The 21,310-nt window shown below is 37.8% G+C and overlaps 1 protein-coding gene across 4 annotated transcripts in view; it reads right to left on the minus strand.

Moving 5' to 3' along the window:
• Gria3 (glutamate ionotropic receptor AMPA type subunit 3) overlaps window positions 1-21,310 on the minus strand; it is a 356,081-nt gene that overhangs the window by 15,990 nt on the left and 318,781 nt on the right. For 2 of the 4 annotated variants that reach the window (XR_015446824.1, XM_004860014.3), the window contains exons 13-14: window positions 9,090-9,337; window positions 8,415-8,529 (exon numbers count right to left, since the gene is read on the minus strand). Coding sequence is in view for 3 of the 4 variants with exons in the window: in XM_004860014.3 (XP_004860071.1) it covers window positions 8,415-8,529; window positions 9,090-9,337 (363 nt within the window). In the remaining variant the exon portion in view is untranslated. The remainder of the gene's footprint in view (window positions 1-8,414; window positions 8,530-9,089; window positions 9,338-21,310) is intronic. The other 2 variants (XM_004860012.3, XM_004860013.3) reach the window with 1 other exon arrangement.

A 21,310-nucleotide genomic window follows, 5' to 3' on the forward strand; every position in this document is an offset into this window, starting at 1 on the left:
GTAGGTTACAGAGGAAGATAAGATCACAAGACATGTAGAAGAAATAGATGAGCAAGGACAGTGCATTTTCATACTTAATTAGAACCTGCTCTGACAACTCAATATGTGGATGATGAAAATGGGAACTGATCACAACCTGAGCTAGAAGCCCCTCCTTCACCCTATCTCTGATCCAAACACTTGCTCCAAGTTACTAACACTTGCTTCTTGGTATCTAGTGATGTTTTGAATGGCTCTTTCAGTGTTATCTTTGGCCTAGTGGAGGGAGAACAGTCATCTTTCCTTTTTCTCGCTTTTAAAGAAATGGACTAATGGGGATTGAACCCAGCAAGCACTGGGCTACAGTCCTAGCCTGTTTTTTTCTTTATTTAGAAATTTAAAAAATGTTGCTTTTGGAGTCAAGTTTTCATTAAGTTTCCCAGGCTAGACTCTAACTTGTGATTCTTCGGCTTCAGCTTCCTGTGTAGCTGGGTGGGTTTACAAATTTGTGACACTTTGCCAGGCTTTTCTGGCTTTTTCCCCTGAAGATATTTTAGATTTTCATGCTGACAAGCCACTCTTCTCACTCACTCACTCCAGCCTTGTCTGGTGAAGCAGTAGCCTTACTCAAGACATGAAAGGTATACATGGGTAGGCACAGCCATCTCTGCCCAGGTTGATCTTGCTTCATTTAGTTGAAGCCAATTGATGATCAAGCAAGAGAAGAATTTTTTGTTGAATAATAGGATTTTCTATGTAGTCCTTTATATTCTTTTCTGTTGGCTAACTTGGGATGTGCAGTGAATGGATTTATCCTTCCATATAGCAGTGGTTGGAAGCCGTGGCAGTTCAAACCATTCTCTAGAGTACACTCATATCTGGAGCCCTTTTAAAGAAATTGTTATTCTTTCTTTTACATGGGTTCCTCTTTCAATCTTTCTACCCATGGATCAGCCTGAACTTTCTCCAAAACCTGGGAGCATGTACACTGCCAGCATTATTGAACTCAGACCACCTAGGTGACCCTCATTCTTCAGGGGCACATGCAATGATTTGCAGAGTTATGCAGTACATAGCTGCAGGAAGCTCTCTCTGAAAGAGTATTTATAATCATGTATTTCAAAAATGTAGCTCAAACCTATTTCGCTCCTGGCTAATGAAGTCATAATTTAATATGAGTGCAAAGAGCAAATTCAATAATGAATGCACGTAACATTAGGACTTGAAATCTGTGAGTCATTTTACTAAGGGCCTAACAGTGCTAGTGACTGAAACCTATTGAGGAACATCTGTGGTAACACAGCAGTCCCCAGAAGCAACTTGAAGATATGTGGCATAAGCCAGTGGTGTTTAAAACAAACACACTCTGATTTCACAGGCTGTGAATTTCACTGATGAACTTCTGTCAAGTTAGACTTCTGTCCAGCTTCCTCGTCTAGAACCAGAATCCAAAGCCATTATTGGTTGTGGACAATTTCACACAGCCTAATTTGTCTAGGAAGACTTCATACTCAATATATCCCTGATAAAGGGAAGGCAATTTTAGTTATAATGTGGCCACAGATATTTTCTTAAGTACATGATTGATGTGAATCACTTGAAAATTCTATGTTAATATGCATTAAAAATTCAAACTATCAAATCTGGTTGGGCTTTATTATGCATGTGTGTTTTCTTTAGTTCATTTTCATGGCACCAAGAGAGGCCAGAAACTCAAATTAGGAGTGTTTCTGAAGACATCTAGGTCATTGGGTCACAATTTTCAACGCCTGTCATATGCCTGGATCATTTGAGTTTTCCAGAAACACAAAGGATGAGTGTTTCTGAAGACATCTAGCTCAATCCCCTGATTCTAAGCAAAATATCCATTGAGAATTTAATCTTATGTGTGCCACCATCCTCTTTTTTCTCTAATAGCCATTGAAAAATAGTCTTAGCTTATATCCAAATATATATTCCAAAAATGGTATCTATGTATCAGATCAGAAAGCTGACTACTGGTTGCCATGCCAAGGATATCTACTATCCTCTTCTAACATACACTCTAGCATCCACATATTTCACTGGCATTTGCAGTAGTGATGCTAGACACACTAGGAGTCTTACTATATATGTAACACATATAAACAGATATACATATATGATAATTTATGTATGAATGTGTACATATAGTCATATATGCATATATAGTGTATATATATTTAAAAGTATGCTATTGCCTTAGGTCTATTTTTTAAGATATATTCACATCAGTGCCAGATGAAATTAAGCAAAAAGGTGAATCCAGCACTTGGATCCCATTTTTGCCACCTCTGACCAATGGGTATCAGCCTCATGTGCCAAGGGCCAAATGCTATACCGCTCTCTAGAAGTCAAAAGAGAAAGAATTTCAATTGTTCTCCATATTTGCCCCCACCCTGCTCCACCAGTCCCAGCTCCCACCTTAAACAAATGTATTTCAGTTGCATCAAATCCTTCATGTTTCTTTTCCATTGCTGTCCTACCTTTCAGACAGTGTAGTTCTATAACCACTCAAAATAAAAGCAAACCAAATGATTTGGTCTTCAAGGGGTAGACAGGGCACAGATGTGTGCACCACTTCAATCTTTGCCACTGCAACGGTGTCTTTCCTCTTGGCAAGTGGATAATATCATTCTTACCTTCAGGCTTTTCACTCCTGCTGGTCTTTCTGTAGCTGTGATGTTGGATATTTGATCGTTATTTGTCAATGAGAAACACATTCATGTTATCAGGATAATACCAAAGGCAAACAGTCATCCCTGAATCATAGAACTCATTTTAGGCCACACAGTCAATTTTTAAAAGTCACAGAATGAAATAATTTAAAAATATTTTCTTTCTGGATTTTACATTGTTTTCCGGTGGTAGAATTTATTCTTTAACACCATTTGGAAAAATGAATGGTTTGGCAGCCACAGTTCTTAAGGCAATAGGTCCCTTGCTTGAAGCAGCCATTTGAGAAAAAGTGAGGATTTGCTCTTGGGAGGAAGGCCTGAGTAAGTTCAATGAGCAAATTTAGTCACTACAGGAAAGAAAACTGTCAGGTTCTTCATATTTCCAGGAGGCAGTACCAGCACAGAAACATGCAACCAACGAAGATCATAACATACTCACCCTACTCCTCGATCTGAAACCAGTCTTGGAGATTCACAGGAACTTCTGTTAAGACCCAGGAAGTGCCATCGATCTGTAATGATTCTTGCCTACACACATAACAGTGTCAATAAAGCGTCATTGGGGTCCATCTTAACCCTGGGTATCCAAAATTTCTACCTTTAGAGATGGCTCCTGCCAGTAAAAGGTCCATTTTGTTGCAGGTAAAAGCAGATGCTGATTCATATCCATTACCCAAGGCCCAAGAATGTCAAAGAATTCTGGGTGTGGAAGAGAAGTGATTAAGAGATGGTGGCATACGAGAGGAGATTTTTAGACATACACAGAAGAAGAAATACACACAAATTGAAGATCTCATTTATACATATGGGAAATATAGTTACAGCATCATTGGTCTAAGCTCCACCAATGTTATGGAGCTGAGGGAATTTGGAAATAGGCTGTCTTCAAGTGTCACTTTTTGTTATCTTTGAATAGAAGAGAGACTTGCTAAGCAAATGCATGGGATTAAAAAAAAAGATTGCTGGGAAGAAAGAGGAGGAACCTGTTTGAATTTCTTAAGAGAACAAAGTTTTTTAGATACCATAAAAGCTTCCATATGAAAGTAAACACAATTTTAATTGCAGTCCATTTTTGAATCTCTCAAAGCAAATTCCCTGTTTTTTTCCCAATATGTGTGATGGACATCAGTCAGTTTCTTTTAGTCTTTCCATATCTTAACTGCACTTCTCTATCAATGCTCTCTAAGTCATAACAATGATCTTACCACTTATTTAAATAATGGAGATTGAACTGCATAATCCTCCTTTGTTTCTCTTTTCTCCACATTTCGTACAAGTAAAGGCACTCACCTATTGTCCAGTTATCCTGGAAGTCAAGGGGTTCAGAATGGTCCCATTTAAAGATCTGTTCCATTGTTCCCCAAAGCACATAATATGTGCTATTTTTCACCTTGGAAAATATGGATAGTGAAGTCTACTTAAATACCTGGATAGAAGTAAAGCCAGGTACAAATCTTGGATGAGGTAAGGTATGGTTTAGAGCAACTTCTCATCCTCATCAAATAGCTTGTGTCACTGAGCTCACTCCCATCAGCAAGGTAAAGCTAGATGGGAAAGCCAAGCTGGCACCCTTCACCCAAGATTAAGGAAATGAAATTGGGTGGGTGGAGGGACCAGAAGAATGTCAGTTTAAGGCAACAGGCAGCCGTAGAAGGCAGCTGATACGCCTATATGGCAATTCAGCAGCTAAATCTCCACTCTGCTGTGATCTACAGTGACAGACTTCCACTGGCCATGTCACAAACCGCTGGTGATCTGGGTTTATCCCTGAAACAACCTACTTAATTACTACATTTGCATACATATTGTAATAAAGAACTAAAATAAAAGGGTGATTTTCAGGTTTAAAATTTCCAAACTACAGTTCTATTTTCTGTGATCTTTGCCTCTGCATTTATAGTCCATCAAGGAAGGACCAAGTCTACTTTGTTTCGGCCTTATTAGCCCAGGTTGAGAAACTGGTAAAGCCAAGCACTGTTTTGGTTCTGGTCTGTGGATCCAATTCAAGAGCTGCCTCAGTTACTGATTTTGTTCTATATTCCTTGTATTTAGAAAATAAAATCAATAAAATATTTATTACATTAGTTTAAGCATGTATACATTTACAAGAGCCTGAAAAATTGCTGGCACTTTCCATGATATAGTGATTTTTGTAGAATAGGCTCAGAATGTATAATGGCTCATGTTATAGAGGAAAAAGTCAACAATTTAACATAATTGTCCATTTTTCATTATTTAGAGGTTGTAGGAGTGAGACAGAGAGATAAGTAATGCAAGTATTTCTTCCTCTTCTGGTTTCAGAGATAATAGGTCCAGAAGTGATTTTGAAAAAGTAAAAGCACTTATAAATGTCAGACTTTGTGATTATTGTCATTTTTAGTAATCAGGATTGAGGTCTGGAATGGCTTAAATATTCCACTTGCCTAGTTACCAAGGTAGTTGAAAATGAACCTGATTTTTAAGGAAACATAATCACAGGCAACCAGATTCACATTACTTATTGGGTGGGTAGATGCAATAAATTGCTGTCTGCATTATTATCACAAGAGGTGACCCTAAAGGTCAGCAGAGATTTGTGACAGCATTAGCTGTGTGACCTTCTCAAAGTCACCAGTATCTCTGAGTCTCACTTTCTCTGTGAAGTGATGGTATGTTCAACAGTCAGCTGTCATATTAACTGGGGACAGGATACAATAAAGAATTTTAATTCTCAAGCCATTTTGCTAATACAGTAAAATTTCACTGATTTGAGCAGAGGGGAAGAATTGTCTGAATCCGTAAAGCAAGTCCCGAATTACAAAATGGGTTTGAAGAATGACAGTCTTATTACTTTAAGACTATTTTGTAATTCAAACTGACTATATTGCCTTAGTGGTGGTCCTTGTGAGAACTATTTTAGCAGGTAAATTTGTAATGAATATGATTATATCTAATAAAGTGCTTCCAATATTTGAAAAGGGGTTTGTTCTCTTAAGGAAAAACCCCATTGACTGACTAGTCTAAACTCTTTATTTGCTTAACAAATCTCTCTCGTCTCCATTTCTTTCTTTTTTTTTTTTGGTACCGGGGATCAAACTCGGGACCTTGCGCTTGCGAGGCAGGCGGCAGAACCACTGAGCTAAATCTCCGGCCCTCTTGTCTCCATTTCCAATAATATGAAGTCAATTTATAGACTGGTCCCGGTTTAGCTTATCACAAATTATTTAGAGGGATCCAAATCCACAAGGTTTCACTGTCATTTCTACCTCTGTCTCCATTAATTTGTATTTACCATCACCACTAAGTAGTGGTAGAACAGAGTCAAGTTCCTCTGTTGCCCCATTTTCTTGCTCACTCTCAGAAAACAGCAGGTAGTGAGAAGGAAGATGACAAAGGTAAGCTCCTTGGTAATCCAGAAAAGGAATTAGCAAGTGTTGGGTATGATTCACTGATCATACTATTATCCATAGTTGAAAAAAAGGTTGACTTATTTCAAAGGTTGACTGAGGGAATGGCCAAGAAAAGTGACCTGAAAAATGCCCGGCAGGTAGCAATATGGTCAAAAAAGTTGCAAATGTTTAGGATTTACTGAAACACTATTTGCATATCAAAATTCAGATAATCTGGAAATTGTGAGCTGGCAATAAAATTACTTGATAAAACATTTTGCAGCAGTGCTAGCTGAGAAAAAAAGGAGCTCCGTTGCTGGTTGTAATTAGCAAATAGGTGAGCTAACATTTTGGGGTCTTCAGGATACCAAAATATCTGAATGAAAAGTAAAATATAAGTCAGATATGTGCAGGTTTTGTTTATATACTATCAAACATCTGGTTATTTGAAAACCTCTGGGCACTTGACATCATGCGGATTATTTCGAGTCATCTTGATACAGTCCCTGGGTTCTTTTTACTATGCTGAGCATGAATGATGAGTTCATGAGAGCAACGTATCCAATCCAGCTCAATTTTCATTCTGCAGCTCACTTCAGTGGTATAATTAGCTTCTTGGTGGCCTGCTAATAACATGAGAAAAAGACTGGGAAGAAGGTGCTAAGTATCACGTTAGCCATTGTAAAAATCAAATGAACTGAAAACTTGGATAAATTGTCAATGTCATCAGTTCACATTGGTGAGAAAAGAAGCTACTGCTTTTTGACACATAGCAAAACCTTGATTAATTGAAATCTGTAAAGAATGATGGAATTTTCAGTAAGAATACCCATTTTGTTTTATTCTTGGCTAATGACATGATTTCTTAAAATGCTTGTATCCACTTTCTTGCCTCAGGGAAGCAGCCTCTAAGGTTTGTGGCTCAATCCAGATGGAGAGAAGTTATAGGAGAAAGAGCTGAATGTGATCTAACCACAGGTTATCTCTTGGCAAGTGATTAAAAACATCAATTCCTTGAGATCTTCTTTTTTTGGGTACTATTGATGCTTTCTCATCAATGTGAAGTTCTGAGGGGGATAATTCGGTTAGTTGAGGTACTGGTTATATGAGTTCTTGTTAATCAAGGTTTTACAATAAAAGGCTTTGCTAATAACTGATAAGATTATGAGCTGAAGTCAGTTGTTTCTAAATTTATTTATTTGAGAGTGCTCTGAATCAGTGTTTCCAAACTTGTATTATACTGCAGACTGGCAAACTAACTTTTGCATCAGGATCCTGAGGGATGGAGAGGAAAAGAGAAGAGCAGAGGTACAACCATTGTGTCTGAAGGAGAAAAGTTTTGGCTTGCCTGTCTGTTGCTCTGTGGTTGGAAACACTTGTTCACCTTAAGATGCCCATAGTATCTTGATCGTATGAGAGCTGATGTCACATGCTTCAATATTCTCACACTCTCCAGGCCACGGAGAATTCTGTTTTCAGGTCCTCTCCTGCACTTACCCAGTGTGTCTTTCCATGACTTGATGTCTTGGCTTTTGAGGGAGCCCTGATTTCTTGTTGCTTGGATGATGGCTACTCATTCATTCTAGACCCAAAGAGTGTTAAGAACCAAAGGAAGGCCAAGTAAGATGAGTTTTCTCATGATGGCAGCCTGGATAAGTTAGACCTACCTGAACCAAGAACATGGCTAAGGAGAAGCCAAATCAAGCATTCACACACATAATACCACAGTTAGGTGACACACTTATTTAAATACACAAGATATCTTTGAAAAGTCTCTATATTTGATGACCTATTGAAGAAAGACCCCATTTAACTTGAAACCAATCTTGTTCTTTGGTTTTCAAGTTAAGTGGGGCCAGCTTACATGGGCCATTAAATATAGAGAATATCTCATCATCCATACACATAATTGAGGAAATCACCTCTACTCAATCAACCAACTTCTATGAACAACTATCACATCCTAGAAAAAAGAAGCTATAACCTAACTTTTCACTAGATGGATCTAATTTCACATATCACTCAACTGAGGCAGGTGGGGACAGTCTCACAGTAAAGCCTGGGGCTCTTGAAAGCATAGAGCATTAAAACCTATATTATGGCCTTTGTAAGGTAACCAGTCTGGTGTGTGAGGGAAGAGAAGGGGTGTGAATGGGGAGCCTCTGTCTGGGAGTTTAAGAAGGGACCCAAGTTAGATCAAAAATATGGGCAGCGCCCTAAAGTCTTTCTGGTTCCCAAAGCTGCCAAGCAGCGGAATAACCTGGTCATCCCACTTTATATGTGAGTCTTGTGCTCTCTCCTCAATAATGATAACAGTCTTGCCGATTACTCGTCACTAAGAGTACCCGGTTGTGGTGACATTGAGGCTGACCTTGGAGTCACCGCCCCCGCTGCCGCACTCTCCTTTGTCGTACCACCATTTGTTTTTCAATTTGTCCAAGAGGCCTTGCTCATTCAGTTTTAATACTGCCAGGTTAACAGCATTTCTTGAAACGATAAAACATAACTTGTAAGAAAATGCACAAATGCTTAGGAAATCGTTAACGTATAAAAAGGAGCACAAGAGGACAAATTGGCTAAATTTCACAGAACGTGGAGCTATAAAAATGTCTGTACAGCAAATACAGGGTTAAATATTGGAAGGTGGCATGGAGGATAACATTTGCTCAAAACTGAAGTGTGCGGGATGGGGAAATTGTCTTTCAGAAAAAAAGTAACAAGAACACCACATCCATGCAATTAACATTCGTCACATATGGCACCGTAACGTGGCTTTTACCATTTAAATTGAAAAAGCCGTTGAACTGTAAAATTAAAACAGCAACAAACAGTCAGAGAGGACAACACAGAGAGAGAATATTAAAAAAATGGATGCATTAAATAGATGAGACCATAATTTACCGTCTTATTTAACTCCATGGAATATTGTAGATTTTAAACTTTTAAAAGTTACCTCAAAATCCACAAGAAAGAAAATGACAACAAAATGCATCAGGGTAGGTGGAATACTATAACAACACGGATATTGTTATATTATTCCACCCACCTTAATGCTGAGCCTTTAGGGGTTGCCACACCGTAGCCTTTGGAATCCAGATTTCCACCAACTTTCATCGTATCACACGGTTTTCTCTGCTCAATGTACTCATTCATGGTTGACTCAAGCAGGAAGGCGAACTTTCCCTTGGACTTCCGCACTCGGGCCACCCCATCTGCTGTTGTTTTGGTAAACACAGATGGCTCTGCCGATTTCATGTAAGACCACATTTTCTCATACACAGCAATTTTAGATCTCTGCAACAAAGAGATAAGAATTCTTTGAACTGCCAGAATTAAAATCTGAAAGAGGACCTAGTGCAGTAGTTTTCAAACAGTTTTGATTGCAAGCTGTGGAGAGAAAAACATATAGTGTGCTATAACTAAGGAGACACATTCAGACCTGTGTCAACATGTTTCTAAAGCAGGTTTCTTAAAACCACATACACCCTTGCCATGTGATGATCTTGGATATTTTCTATTCTATTTTACTTTAAAAAATGCTGGTCATAACTGGGTATGGTGGGGCATTACTGTAATCCCAGCACACTGGGAGGCTGAGGCAAAAGGATCACAAGTTCAAATGCCTGGAAAATTTAGTAACTTAGTGAGACTCTTCTCAAAATAAAAAATAAAACAGGGCTGGGGATGTAGCTCAGTGACAAAACCTTGGGCTCAAATCTCCTGTAAAAAAAAGCTGGTCATGACCCACTGAATTTATTTCATGGCCTTTCTAATTGGTTAAAATCTGGTATGAAAAACACTTTCTTATTTCAATCTTCTTCTCAATGAAGAGATCTCTCCACACAATATTATGCCATGTGTTCTTCCTGTACTTGCCTAAAAAAAATCATTACAAGAATGTACACTCATTTTAGTCAACCCTTCTAGCATAGCACATAAATTATTGTAATAAAATATTTCCTTATTCTGAGCTGATTCTTGTCCATAACTCTCATCCTTTAGCACTATATGCTAGAGTTATACTAAGTAATTCTGTAGGTTCGTCTGCATGGTGATCCTTCAGACATTGTAAGGCTTTTATTATGTTCCCTCTTCAGCTTTTCATCATGTGAAACTCCATTGATTGATAATTTTTCTAGACTTCTCATAACTTTAATCTTTTGTTCATAGATTTATTCTAATTTGTGATGTTTCTTTTAAAGTGGAATGTCTAAAAATAGCATGGCACTCCCAGATGTATGACCACAACAGAGAGAAAATAAAACTACTTCTTGTTTTGGAACACTTATTTCTACCAGTGTTGCCTGATTTTGCTTTAATGTATTTAGTCATTCATCCATCCTTTCAACAAATATTTATTTAGCACCACTCTGGTGGAAGTGTAAATACTATATGAAGTGCGATTGAAAACTACAGTGAATGTTTAAATTAAAATTTATTGAAGTAAAAGACACATTGCCATTAACCCTCCTCAAAATATTCTCCCTCATTTTGAAAACACTTATATCATCATTCTTGCCATTTTCTGAAGTAGTTCTGGAAATCTTCTTTCATGAGTGTCTTTAGTTGCATTGTTGTGGCTGCTTCAGCATCCCAAATTGATTTAAAATGTCTCTTTTTCATGGTCATTTTGACTTTGGGGAAGATCCAGAAGTGGTATGGTGCCAGATCTGGTGAAAAGGTGGATGAGGATACCCAGTAATGCTTTTATGAGCCTGCCTTTCGGTTGGATGACATTTAACAGAAGTATTCACTGTATTTTTAATCACAATTTGTACAGACACTCACAAAAGAGGACTTCCAGAACTTTGTGAGAATTTCCAGAACTGTTTGAAAGTGGCAAAAATGATGCAGTGAGTATTTTGGGGGAGTATTTTGAAGGCTATTAGTGGCAATGTGTTTTTTACTGTAATAATACTTTTTAAGATTTAAACATTCACCATATATTTTCATCACTCCTTGTGATGGAGTCCTTTTTTTACCTCAGGTTGAGATTAGACCAAAACTTTTTGTTATTTCTACCAAGCCAAGTCTTCCTCATCTTTACCTTCTTGAATTAGATCTCGTTATATTTCATTTCAGTCCACATGGTCCTTAGAGCACATACTAAATGCTTTTTGTGTCCCTAGTTCTATGCTAGTCATTCTGCAGAATATAAAGGAAGAATAGTTACAATGACCCCGGAACTTCCAATTGAGTTAGGAGCTAGGTCCTTAGCAATTCAAACTCTAGAGAAAAATCCTAAGATGAGATTTGGCTACAAGTGAGATAGAATGGTAAAAATCACAATCATATACTATGTTTTTAAGTGTCCTTGTATGATATTTCCTAGTGCCTACCCTGGTTTGATTAATTAGTTGTTCTTCTCTAGACTTGCTGCACTGCTTCTTTCTTGCAGTCTCCTTGGGTCTGCCCAAATTATTCCAGGGGACTGGAACTCCCAGAGTTATCACCGTGGAGATTAAGCATTGTGTTTGTGGCAATCAGACACACACTGAGGCTCTCACTGAGTCACTGAAGCTGTAAACTGAGATGGGATATGAGGGGTTTTTTTTGGTACCGGGGATCGAACTTGGGTCCTTGCCCTTGCGTAGCAGGCGTCAAAACCACTGAGCTAAATCCCCCGCCCCAAGGGATATGAGTTTTTGCATAAAGTAAAGCAAAAAGAAGTCAGTATGGCTGAAGCTGAATGAATGATAGGACATAATCTTAGGAAGACAATCAGAAACCAGATTTGTAAGGCCCTGTAGGTGATGGTAAAGCATTGGTCTACACATCATAAGAAACTATTAAATGAATTTGAGGAGTGTGATAAGATCTGATCTATAATTTAAAAAAATTATGCCAACTTTTGTAATGAAAGTAGATTGTAAGGTGGGCCAGAGTGGAAGTAAGAAGATTAGTCTGGAGGCTGTTCTGATAAGGGACAGATGATTGTGGCTTGGGCTAGAGTGGAAGCAATGGAGGTAGAGAGGGGGTTGGATTCAAGAAACACTGTGGGAAAAAACAAACAAACCTTGCTGATGGACATTTCCAGTGGATGGCCCTATAGATATTTTCAAATTAAACAGATTTAAATCAAACTTATTATCTTCTTATAAAATGTGGCTTTCCTACATTCTACCACTAAACCACTGGCCATTCAAGCTGGAAGGTTTAGTATTACTCTGCCTTTCATGCCTCATTATGCTCTGTTCATTGTAATATAGAAATGCATGTAGAATTTATCGTTTCATCTTTCCATTCTCACCACCATTGCTCTCCCTCAGCCAAACTCTCCTAAGTTTTTGTCTGGACTCTTTCGCCTCCTGACTGGTCTCCTTGCTTAACTTCTTTTTGATTTGTCCTTCACCAATCCTTCCAAAATGTAAATCTTATCATACTACTTCCTTCTTTCAAATCCCCTGAGAATTCTCGAATACTTGCAGGACAAAATGCAAACTCTTATGTATGATAATCAAGAGTGCTTTATGATCTTGGCTACACTCTTTTATGATCCAACTCCCTCGGACTACTCACTATTCACTAAAAGTTAGCCATATTTTTTTGTTTCTTATGCCTTCCATTATACTTTTGCTTCTGCCTGAGTTACTTTATTCATCCTACAAGATCCAGAGCAAATTTCACATCTTCTGTGAATCTTTCTTAAGTCTCTCCTGCTTCCACAGAAGTGCTTCTTTAGTTGTTCTCCCAGAGCACTTTGCTAATAACCTTTGCTGTAGAGCTTACTCTATTGTACTAAGGTGGGTTGTAGGCTACATGTCTGTCTTTCCTTTGGTAGCTGAACATTTCTTGAGGACAAAGTCCATAACATATTTATTTTGGTAGCACTCTTAGTAGCCAGCATAATGCCTGATACATGGTAGCTACTAATGTTATGATTGCTTAATAATCGTAGTTTAGGTCTGATCAGGGTGACAACCAAATTGCTGATCAGAGATATCAGAAGCTTGGATGAAAATAATAGTCAGCACTAGCTTTATAGCACTGTAGAATCTTAGAGCTCATTATTTCCTGAAGATCATTAGGTTTAGTCTCCAGCTAAGCCAACCAGGATGCATGTTTTGCAGTTCTCTTTTAAAATGCTACTTAGCCTGCCTTTGATGCCCATACAAGTAACTTCCCCTATAATAATCCAAAATATCAATGTCCTTTAATATTGAAATCTCACCTACAGACATTTATACTCATACTATATATCATTCTTATCTGACACATAAAATAATTTCTGGGTATTATAATGAAATACAGTCAGTGACTTTATTATATTTCAATAGGAATTTCCTACAAAGTTGGCCAAATAATTGAGAAGTAAACAATTCATATGCACAGAAAGATTTAAAAATAATGTAAGAACACCTGCCAGAAAGCTTAATAAGTTAAACTTTATGAAGCCAGGTGAATTCTGCCTATCTGCTCCTCTCGAGTTGCATAGCTTTTCTTACTCACCAAAAGTAACCACAATTCTAATTTGGTTTTTATTATTCCCTTGCATGGCTCCATACTTTAACCAGAATAAACATATCTTCTTCATAATAGCTATGTACAGCAATTTAATCTGTGAATACATTATTTTTAATTTACTCAATCACCTTTTGAAGAACTCAGATTAGCTCTGTTTTCAGCATTATGGAAATATTTTAGTAGGAATGTTTTTTGCATTTGTACTTATAAAGAGGTATTTTGTATTCTTAATCTTAGCCTCATCAGAGCTGAGTACAAGGTAGGGTGGGGAGAAGGAGGTTTCAGACCAATTTGTTTGTTATACAATTTGCAAATAGACCATTGCTTCCAAAGATAAATTCATAAGCTAAGGATTAAGGGGTCCATGAATTCTGATCCATGTGCACTGTAATTTTGACTCATTTACTTCATCATTTACTCAAGCTCTTTGATTGTTGATACAGGTTAAAAGGTTTATTCCTTTAGATAATGATGCATTTCTAGGAGAAAAAATGGCAGTGCTTGAAGTGGGCACTTTAAAGGTGTGTGGTGTACAAGCAGCAGAAATTAATGAATACAGTAAATGACAAGCTAGTTAGTGGCAGAAATGATTGGGCTCTGGTTGATAGATTCTGAAGGAGGTTAGAAGAGGGAAAAGTAAATGGCTTATAAGTGAGAAAATTTAATCTGAAACATTTATCTTCCTAACTAGTATTTAAGTGACAGTATAACATTCAGACCAAAAAGAAGAAAAAGGTCACTAGAATTTTCTCTTTTTTCAGTCTGTCTTATTTTGGCTGAAATACCAAAGGCAAAAAAATGGACTGAATCTCAGCTCAATCATCTGGGAGAAGTTTAAAAAAATTATGGGCTGGATATATAATAACAAATTCATTTTTCTCCAACCTGCGATGATTTGTTTCTTTCATGCCACAGAGCACCACTTTGTGCCAAAGAAGGAATAAGCCAACAGTTATGCAGAGAGACCATGAGAAATTCTCATACATTGGTAGATAATTAGCAAATGAAACCCAAAGGAGGAATACATGAATGGAGGAGGATCAGATTAACCCAAAAGAGCAGGTAAGGTAGAGCTCTAGCATTAATGGATTCAAACGTCACAGTTTGAACTATTTGTAGTAAAAAAAAATGATAAAGTTCTAAAATAGAAATATTTTTATGGTTGTGTGTATTTGAATTTTGTGTCTTGCCAAATCTGGTGCATGGAAGCAGGTAATTAGTGAGTCACTCAGGACACCACTTGGACCTTGCAGCTCTTTGCAGTGGTGCTGGTCATTCTTAGTGATTATGTATGTGGTGGCTCTCTGGTGATAAAAGTCTTTTTCTGTATACCCAGGGTAAGTGTATAGTGCTGTGGATAAATGTGTGGATTCAGAGTACTTGTATTTGAATCCCAATATGTTAGGTGCATAAATTGTCTAGCCTCCGTATGTCTCAGTTTCCTCATTTTTAAATTGGGATGGTTTGTTTTATAATAAATCACACACAAGCTTAGATATTGCATGATTTCTCTTATATAAGAAATCCAAATTATAAATCAAGAGTGGAATAAAAGATAGATAATAGAAAGTAGGAAGGTAGGTCTTTCTCAAATGAGAAGGGGAATCAAGAGATGGAGGGAGGGGGAGGAAAGGGTATGAATAAAGGAATTAAGGTGTGCTATGTACGTGTAACAACTCCACAAAAGGAGTGTAAGCATTATGTAATGCAAATATATACTAATAAAAATAAAATCATTTTTAAAATCTACTTCAAAACTTTGTTGGGAGGCATTAAGCGGGTTAATAATTCTTATAACAGTGCCTGGAACACCGGAAGTGTTGAAAAACATTATGCATTTTTATAGTACATAAAGCATAATTTGTTTTAGTGGCAGAATTTATTTAAATAGGACTATAAATTATTTTGGCCTCATATTTACAAAATTATTACTTCACTTTTGAGAGCTATCATATGCTTAAGTATTACTGGCATATTTATGTCTCCAGACAAGGGAATACCCATGGCCTGCCATTAACAATAATCATTATCATTTGACTTTGTATTTTTAGAATTTCATTGTTGGGAGAAAAATGAATAGTGTAGCAAATTTTTCTTTTATGTTTATGTTTTGTGTTGTTTTTTGAGATTTACACATTAAAAACCTCATTATGAAGGACACTGCTCTGGGGGAAACCTGGAGAGTGAAAATTTCTGCTTTCCTATGAGAATATCTTCTTGGTCAACAGAACATTCAGTTAGAGTCAGTTGGATAATATAATATTAGAGTTAGAAGGTGCCTTCAGAAACATCTTATTCAGCCTCCCACCCAATTCAGAGTTGCTTCTTTACTCAAGTGGCTCTAGTGATAAGGAACTTCCTAGCTCACAGGTATTTAGGAGGTTGCTTATTCTATGTTGGAGTACGGACAGAAATTTCTTTTTGTCGGGCTGGTATCTTTAATGATATCCTCTCCTATCCAATTGTATTTTTGCCTTCTGCTTGAATTGGGCAGTCCTTCCCCTGCTTCCATTTTTCCATTGTAGTAGCACCAATTATATTGCTTAAAAACGGTGATCCCTAGCCAAATCTGAGCTTCTGGAAAGTAGAGATCAGGTCTTTTTTTGTCTCTGCATTTCCAGTGTCTACCAGAATTCCTGGCATGTAATAAAATCTCAGTATGTGTCTGTGGGATGAATCAATATTAAAACTGAAGTGCCATTCATTGATTCTAATTCTTCTCTCTTTAGTGACTCAGAGTAAATATACTTTCTTTCTCACACAATGTACATCCTAAAGTCTACCATCACAACGTTGCCTGTTAATTGTCTCCTTTGCAGGTTAAACATTGTAAAGGCCTTCATTTATTACTTGCATGATATGAATTCCAGTTCTTCTTTCCTGGTCATAATCTTCTAGATATTTTTTAATTTTTCAAAATCCTCCTAAAATGTGCCCTCACAATTGACCACAAACGTGCTTGATACAGTGGCACTAACACAAAGGCCAGGGAACCATCTAGTCTTGCCATTTAGACATGAGCACAAATTTTCCCTTCAACAGACACTTTTTCATGTTGATAGTCTAGAATTAATAAGATACACCAATAAGTTGGAAGCACAATTATGAACACAAGCATGGTATTCAGGTCCATTTTATGATATAAATTTACTGTAGGAGTATATAATATTGACATAATTTGCAAAGAAAGCGGCATTGGTGTTTGCTGCAAACATGTATACTGTATTCTGAATGTATAGTTTGAGAGGATGGTGTGAAGGAAAAGTCAGAGTAGGATGATTCTAGGCACATTGTACCCCATTGTTCCTCAAAGGGGAATGAATAGACTTTACTTATTTATTTGGTCACTGTTGCCACCCTGCCTATATTTCCATTTCCATCGTGAATGTACAGGGTTAGCCTTGTTCAAATACGACAAAGAGAGGCTACTTTTGACTTCAGGGTGCTCAGCCTCCACTTGTCTTCCCTACCTCTATCAGTCATTCATCCTGTACTCATTTTCTGGTAGCAGACCTGTTCCTCACGGAGGTATTCACTGATATAAGGTCACAAAAGATGGCTTTTTATTTGAATAGGGGATTCATGTTCCTGGAAAGAGAGTGGGTTTCTTGGTTTTGTGAAAGGTGACTTTTAGGAGTTAGAGAAGGCCATCCCTGTGTGCACGATATCAAGAAAGGGAAATATGGCAAGAGTGCCAAACAAAAATCATGCCTCCTCATTCGTTCTGCTTTGCTGTTTATTATGAACTGTTTGTTGCTTGACAGTTTGGTCAATTTCTTCTCTACATTATACCTTTAAGATAATATAATTCTAAACTATGGTATACTTTTATGCTAAGTCATTTAGCTTTTTCTGAAATTTTAAAAATAAAGGCTCAGGTAGCATTGATAAATGGTATAAATTCAAAAAGGTGGCTTTGGGGTTCAGTCTGCCTGAGCTGAGCACTTACAGAACCCCTGCGTGTCTCATGTACCCTCTCTAACATTTAGGAGCAAATGTAGCCTCACAGAGTCTATCAAATATTGGGATGTTGACAGGTAATCCTCACAAGGCAAGGCCCTACAAGGAAAGCCAGCTGATGATGAACCTGCTCTGGGGAGCTCCTAACCCCTCATTTCCACTTCATTTTTTTGCCTTTCCTAATGTTTGTTGTGATTGGAAGAGGACTATGTGCTTGAGTGTCCTAGTGGGTGGGCAGAGTAGGAGGATGGAGAGGGCGGGTAAGGTGTGGATGGGTTCCCAAGTTCTTAAATAGAGTCATAAGTCTCAGCTCTATAGAAACTATTCCTTTTGACTCTGGCAATGGAAATTTCAAATATTTGGTTTAGATCCAGGAAAGGGAGATTTTTTTTGTGGCCTGTCATACAACCTTTTAGGTATTCCCATTCCTTATTCAGAGAGGCCTTAGGTTTGTCATTAGTAGAAACAGGAGACAGTTGAATATCTTTAAACCTTAAATTTGCCTAGACCTTTCTGGTTGCCAAGGTGATTTGACACATACTGTCTCAATCCCACAGAAGCCATGTAAGGTAGGGCTGGGGATTTAGCTCAGTGGTTTTGCCGCCTGCCTCAAAAGCACAAGGACCTGAGTTCGATCCCTGGTACCAAAAAAAAAAAAAAAACAAAAAACCCTGTAAGGTGGACCCAGCACCAAGAACAGTGTTTGAGCCCAGTAGTGCTTCATAAATACTTGTCCAATGAAGAAATAAATTCTCATTTTATAAATGAAGGAACTAAGGAAAAGAAAAGATAGGAGCAATGGCAATGCAAAGAGATGCCAGATTGGGCTTTAGCCTATCCAGTCATTTTCATTTATCTACCCCAAAATCACCACAAGCCCTGGAAAAGCTTTGTGCTTGCCAGTGAGCAGTTTACAGATAAGTCCCAACCAGAATGCCACCTTGAAGGATCTCCAATACGGAAATTTGAAGATTTTCCACAGACTCAGTAACTTGTCCCAGATCACATAGCTAATGAGGAATAATGCTGATACACCACCAAAATGTGCTGAATTGAAGTTACAGACAGATCTTCCCCTACCACCCTAGCTTTTTTATTCAGTTTCTGACAATATCTTTTTGACAAAAGGAACTCGCCTTCAAAAACAATTTTATTTTTTTGTCCAACCTGTTTTCTGAAATTGGGTTGAACTGGAAATTAACTCTAATCTCTTCATAGTAAGGCACTGGAATAAGGGAATGTTCTTGTCACTTACTGTAACCCTACTCCAAGGCCCTAGTATGCATACTTCACTACGTGAAAGGTCAGAGCACTTTGAGGCTGAAGAGAAAGAGCACATCTGGCTTGCTAAATGCATCTGATACATGTTTTCCTACCTCATCTGCTTGGAAGAAATCAGTAGCTCTGATGAGGTGTATTTGGAAAGAAGTTTGAGTTTTATAATTTTTCCCCCTTAAAGCAAAGGAAATAGTTTCTGTTTTGATTTGGAGCAAGGTACACAGGAAATGATTTCATTTCTAAAGTATGACCCAAATACCAATTTCACTGTCTTTCGCTCAGTTAGGTTCGCATATTTTTAAACATTCAGACAAGTACTGCTTGTCAGTTCCCTTTTGCTTCAATCAGCAACTGCCTTGTGACTGTGTATTGGTGAAAACAGAGGGGATGGGGAGGAAGGAAAAAATTCTGGTTTCTATTCTTAGATTTTCTATTGGTGTGTTATGATTCTGGCTGAGTTATTTTGAGGGCTGGACTTTTAGATAATGTTAGTGGAGTTGAAAGTCATCTTTTGGCTAGACATTGAGTTTTGCCCTGAAATGTCAAACACTCATTCCAAATGCCTTTGTGTAACATTTTGAAACCATGCTCTGAAGTCCAGGGACATGTTTCCTTCCACTTCAAGGAGTGGTGTTTCCATTGTCTTCTTTCTAAAGGTACAGGTAACAACTCAGCTAAGTTTCCTTTGACCTTTCTAGTGTCCCTTCCTGGCATGCAGAGTCAGATTTCTATTCTGATTCATCTTCTGATTCTCTTGCCAAGTGAGACTAAGCATATTCCACCGGGTTGAACGTAGCACCAGTGGCTGCATGACTTTAAAAGCCAGAGTCAACAAACTCTTCGAGAAAATTTCTAAAGGTTCCGTTTCCTTATTTGGGAGAATAGAGGAAGGGACACTGTGTCTTCTACTCCTATACCTCTCAGTCAGTCAAGATTTGGCTTCCCAGAAGACATTTGGCAACATCTGGCAACATTTGGAAACATTTTGAAATTGTCACAAGTTTGAAAGGAGTGCTACTGGTATCTAGTGGATAGAAACCAGAGATGCTGTTAAATGTCCTATAAAGCACAGGGTAGTCCCCACAACCAAGAATTATCTGGTCCCAAATGTCAACAAAATTGTAGTCAAAAACACTTGCTATACGGGTTTTAATGGAGCTACTGTCAAGTGGGGGACAATTATTGTGGCTGACAATTAATTGAACACATACTTTGTTGTAGAACTGTATTTCAAGTGTTTTACATGTGTTAACTCATGCAATCTTTACAATGACTTTATGAAATAGACTATCTTATTACCTAATTTTTAAAATGCAGAAACAGAGTCACAGAGAAGTTAAGTGGCTTGCACAAGGGTAATCAGCTATTACATGGTGGAACTGGGAATTCACATAACCTCAGTCTGTGAATTCTCAAACAGTATACTACATTCTTCCTAGATAACTAATGGATGACTGTCAGTCATATGCTAGGGCTGGGCTGGGTCCACCCAAATTCTGCTCCAGATGATGCCTACTACTTTAGCATAACCTCAACAGGTGTGCTATTTCTATCATTCTCATCTTGAAATATGAGATTGAGGATCAAGGGGCTGGATACATGTAATGTGTCATGGAAACCCCACTTTAAAAACTAGACTGACCCAATTACTTCTCCTTATTTTGAGAATAAAAAACATAAATATAGCCTATTAGGGCCATTATCAAGCAAGACTAAGAGTCAGCTTTTTTTGTTGCAGATACTATTCAATTTTCACTCCAATGCCTGGGTAAAGACACAGCTTCCCCCCCTCTTCCAAATTTACCTGACTAGGGCTGGCGATTTAGCCCAGTGGCATAGCACCTGCCTGGCAAGTGTGAGGTTCTGAGTTCGATCCCTGGTACCAAAAAACAAAAAAACAAAAAAACAAAAAACCCACCAAAACCAAATTTTCCTTACTAGGTACAAGTGTCCTCCCCTACTCCACCTTGCTTCAGAAAATGATTGAAAACATTCATGATGAGGTATAAACAATAGACAACAGCCTAAAGTATGATCCTCTTGCAGGAGAGCTTGTGTTTAGAAAAGATAGCCTAAAACTGGACATATTAGTTGTGTGAAAAAGGTGTGTGTGTGTGTGTGTATTGAAAAGCTAACTGCTAATCATGTACCTTAACTTTTTGATTGCAGAATCTATTTTCAGAGCAGATACTGGGCCACAGAGAAAATGTGCCCACTATACCCTTTCACTGTCAAATGAAGCAAAGCCTCAAATTCCCTGAATCCCAAGCAATGGATTGTCTCCATGTCTGTTATCACTATTGAACATTTCAAGTCATTTCCTTCTACCTGTGAGAGTTTATTTTTCAATGAAATTTCATCATCACCATTCCAGAGCCTATTGCCCTTGCCCAGCTGGATTTCACTTTTCCACTGTATTTTTATTTTCTATAACTAATACATTTAAAAGAGACATTCAATACTCTTATTATTCTTGAATCAATTAATTGTAGTGCAGAGGCCAAACCTGACAGCACACACCTTAGGAAGTAAAGTGAAGAAATGTTCTTCTATTAATGAGAAAAA

This window comes from Heterocephalus glaber, unplaced genomic scaffold (assembly GCF_053883595.1).
Source record: "Heterocephalus glaber isolate CG9 unplaced genomic scaffold, H.glaber_assembly_v1.0 deba00001729, whole genome shotgun sequence".
Lineage (NCBI taxonomy): Eukaryota > Metazoa > Chordata > Mammalia > Rodentia > Bathyergidae > Heterocephalus > Heterocephalus glaber.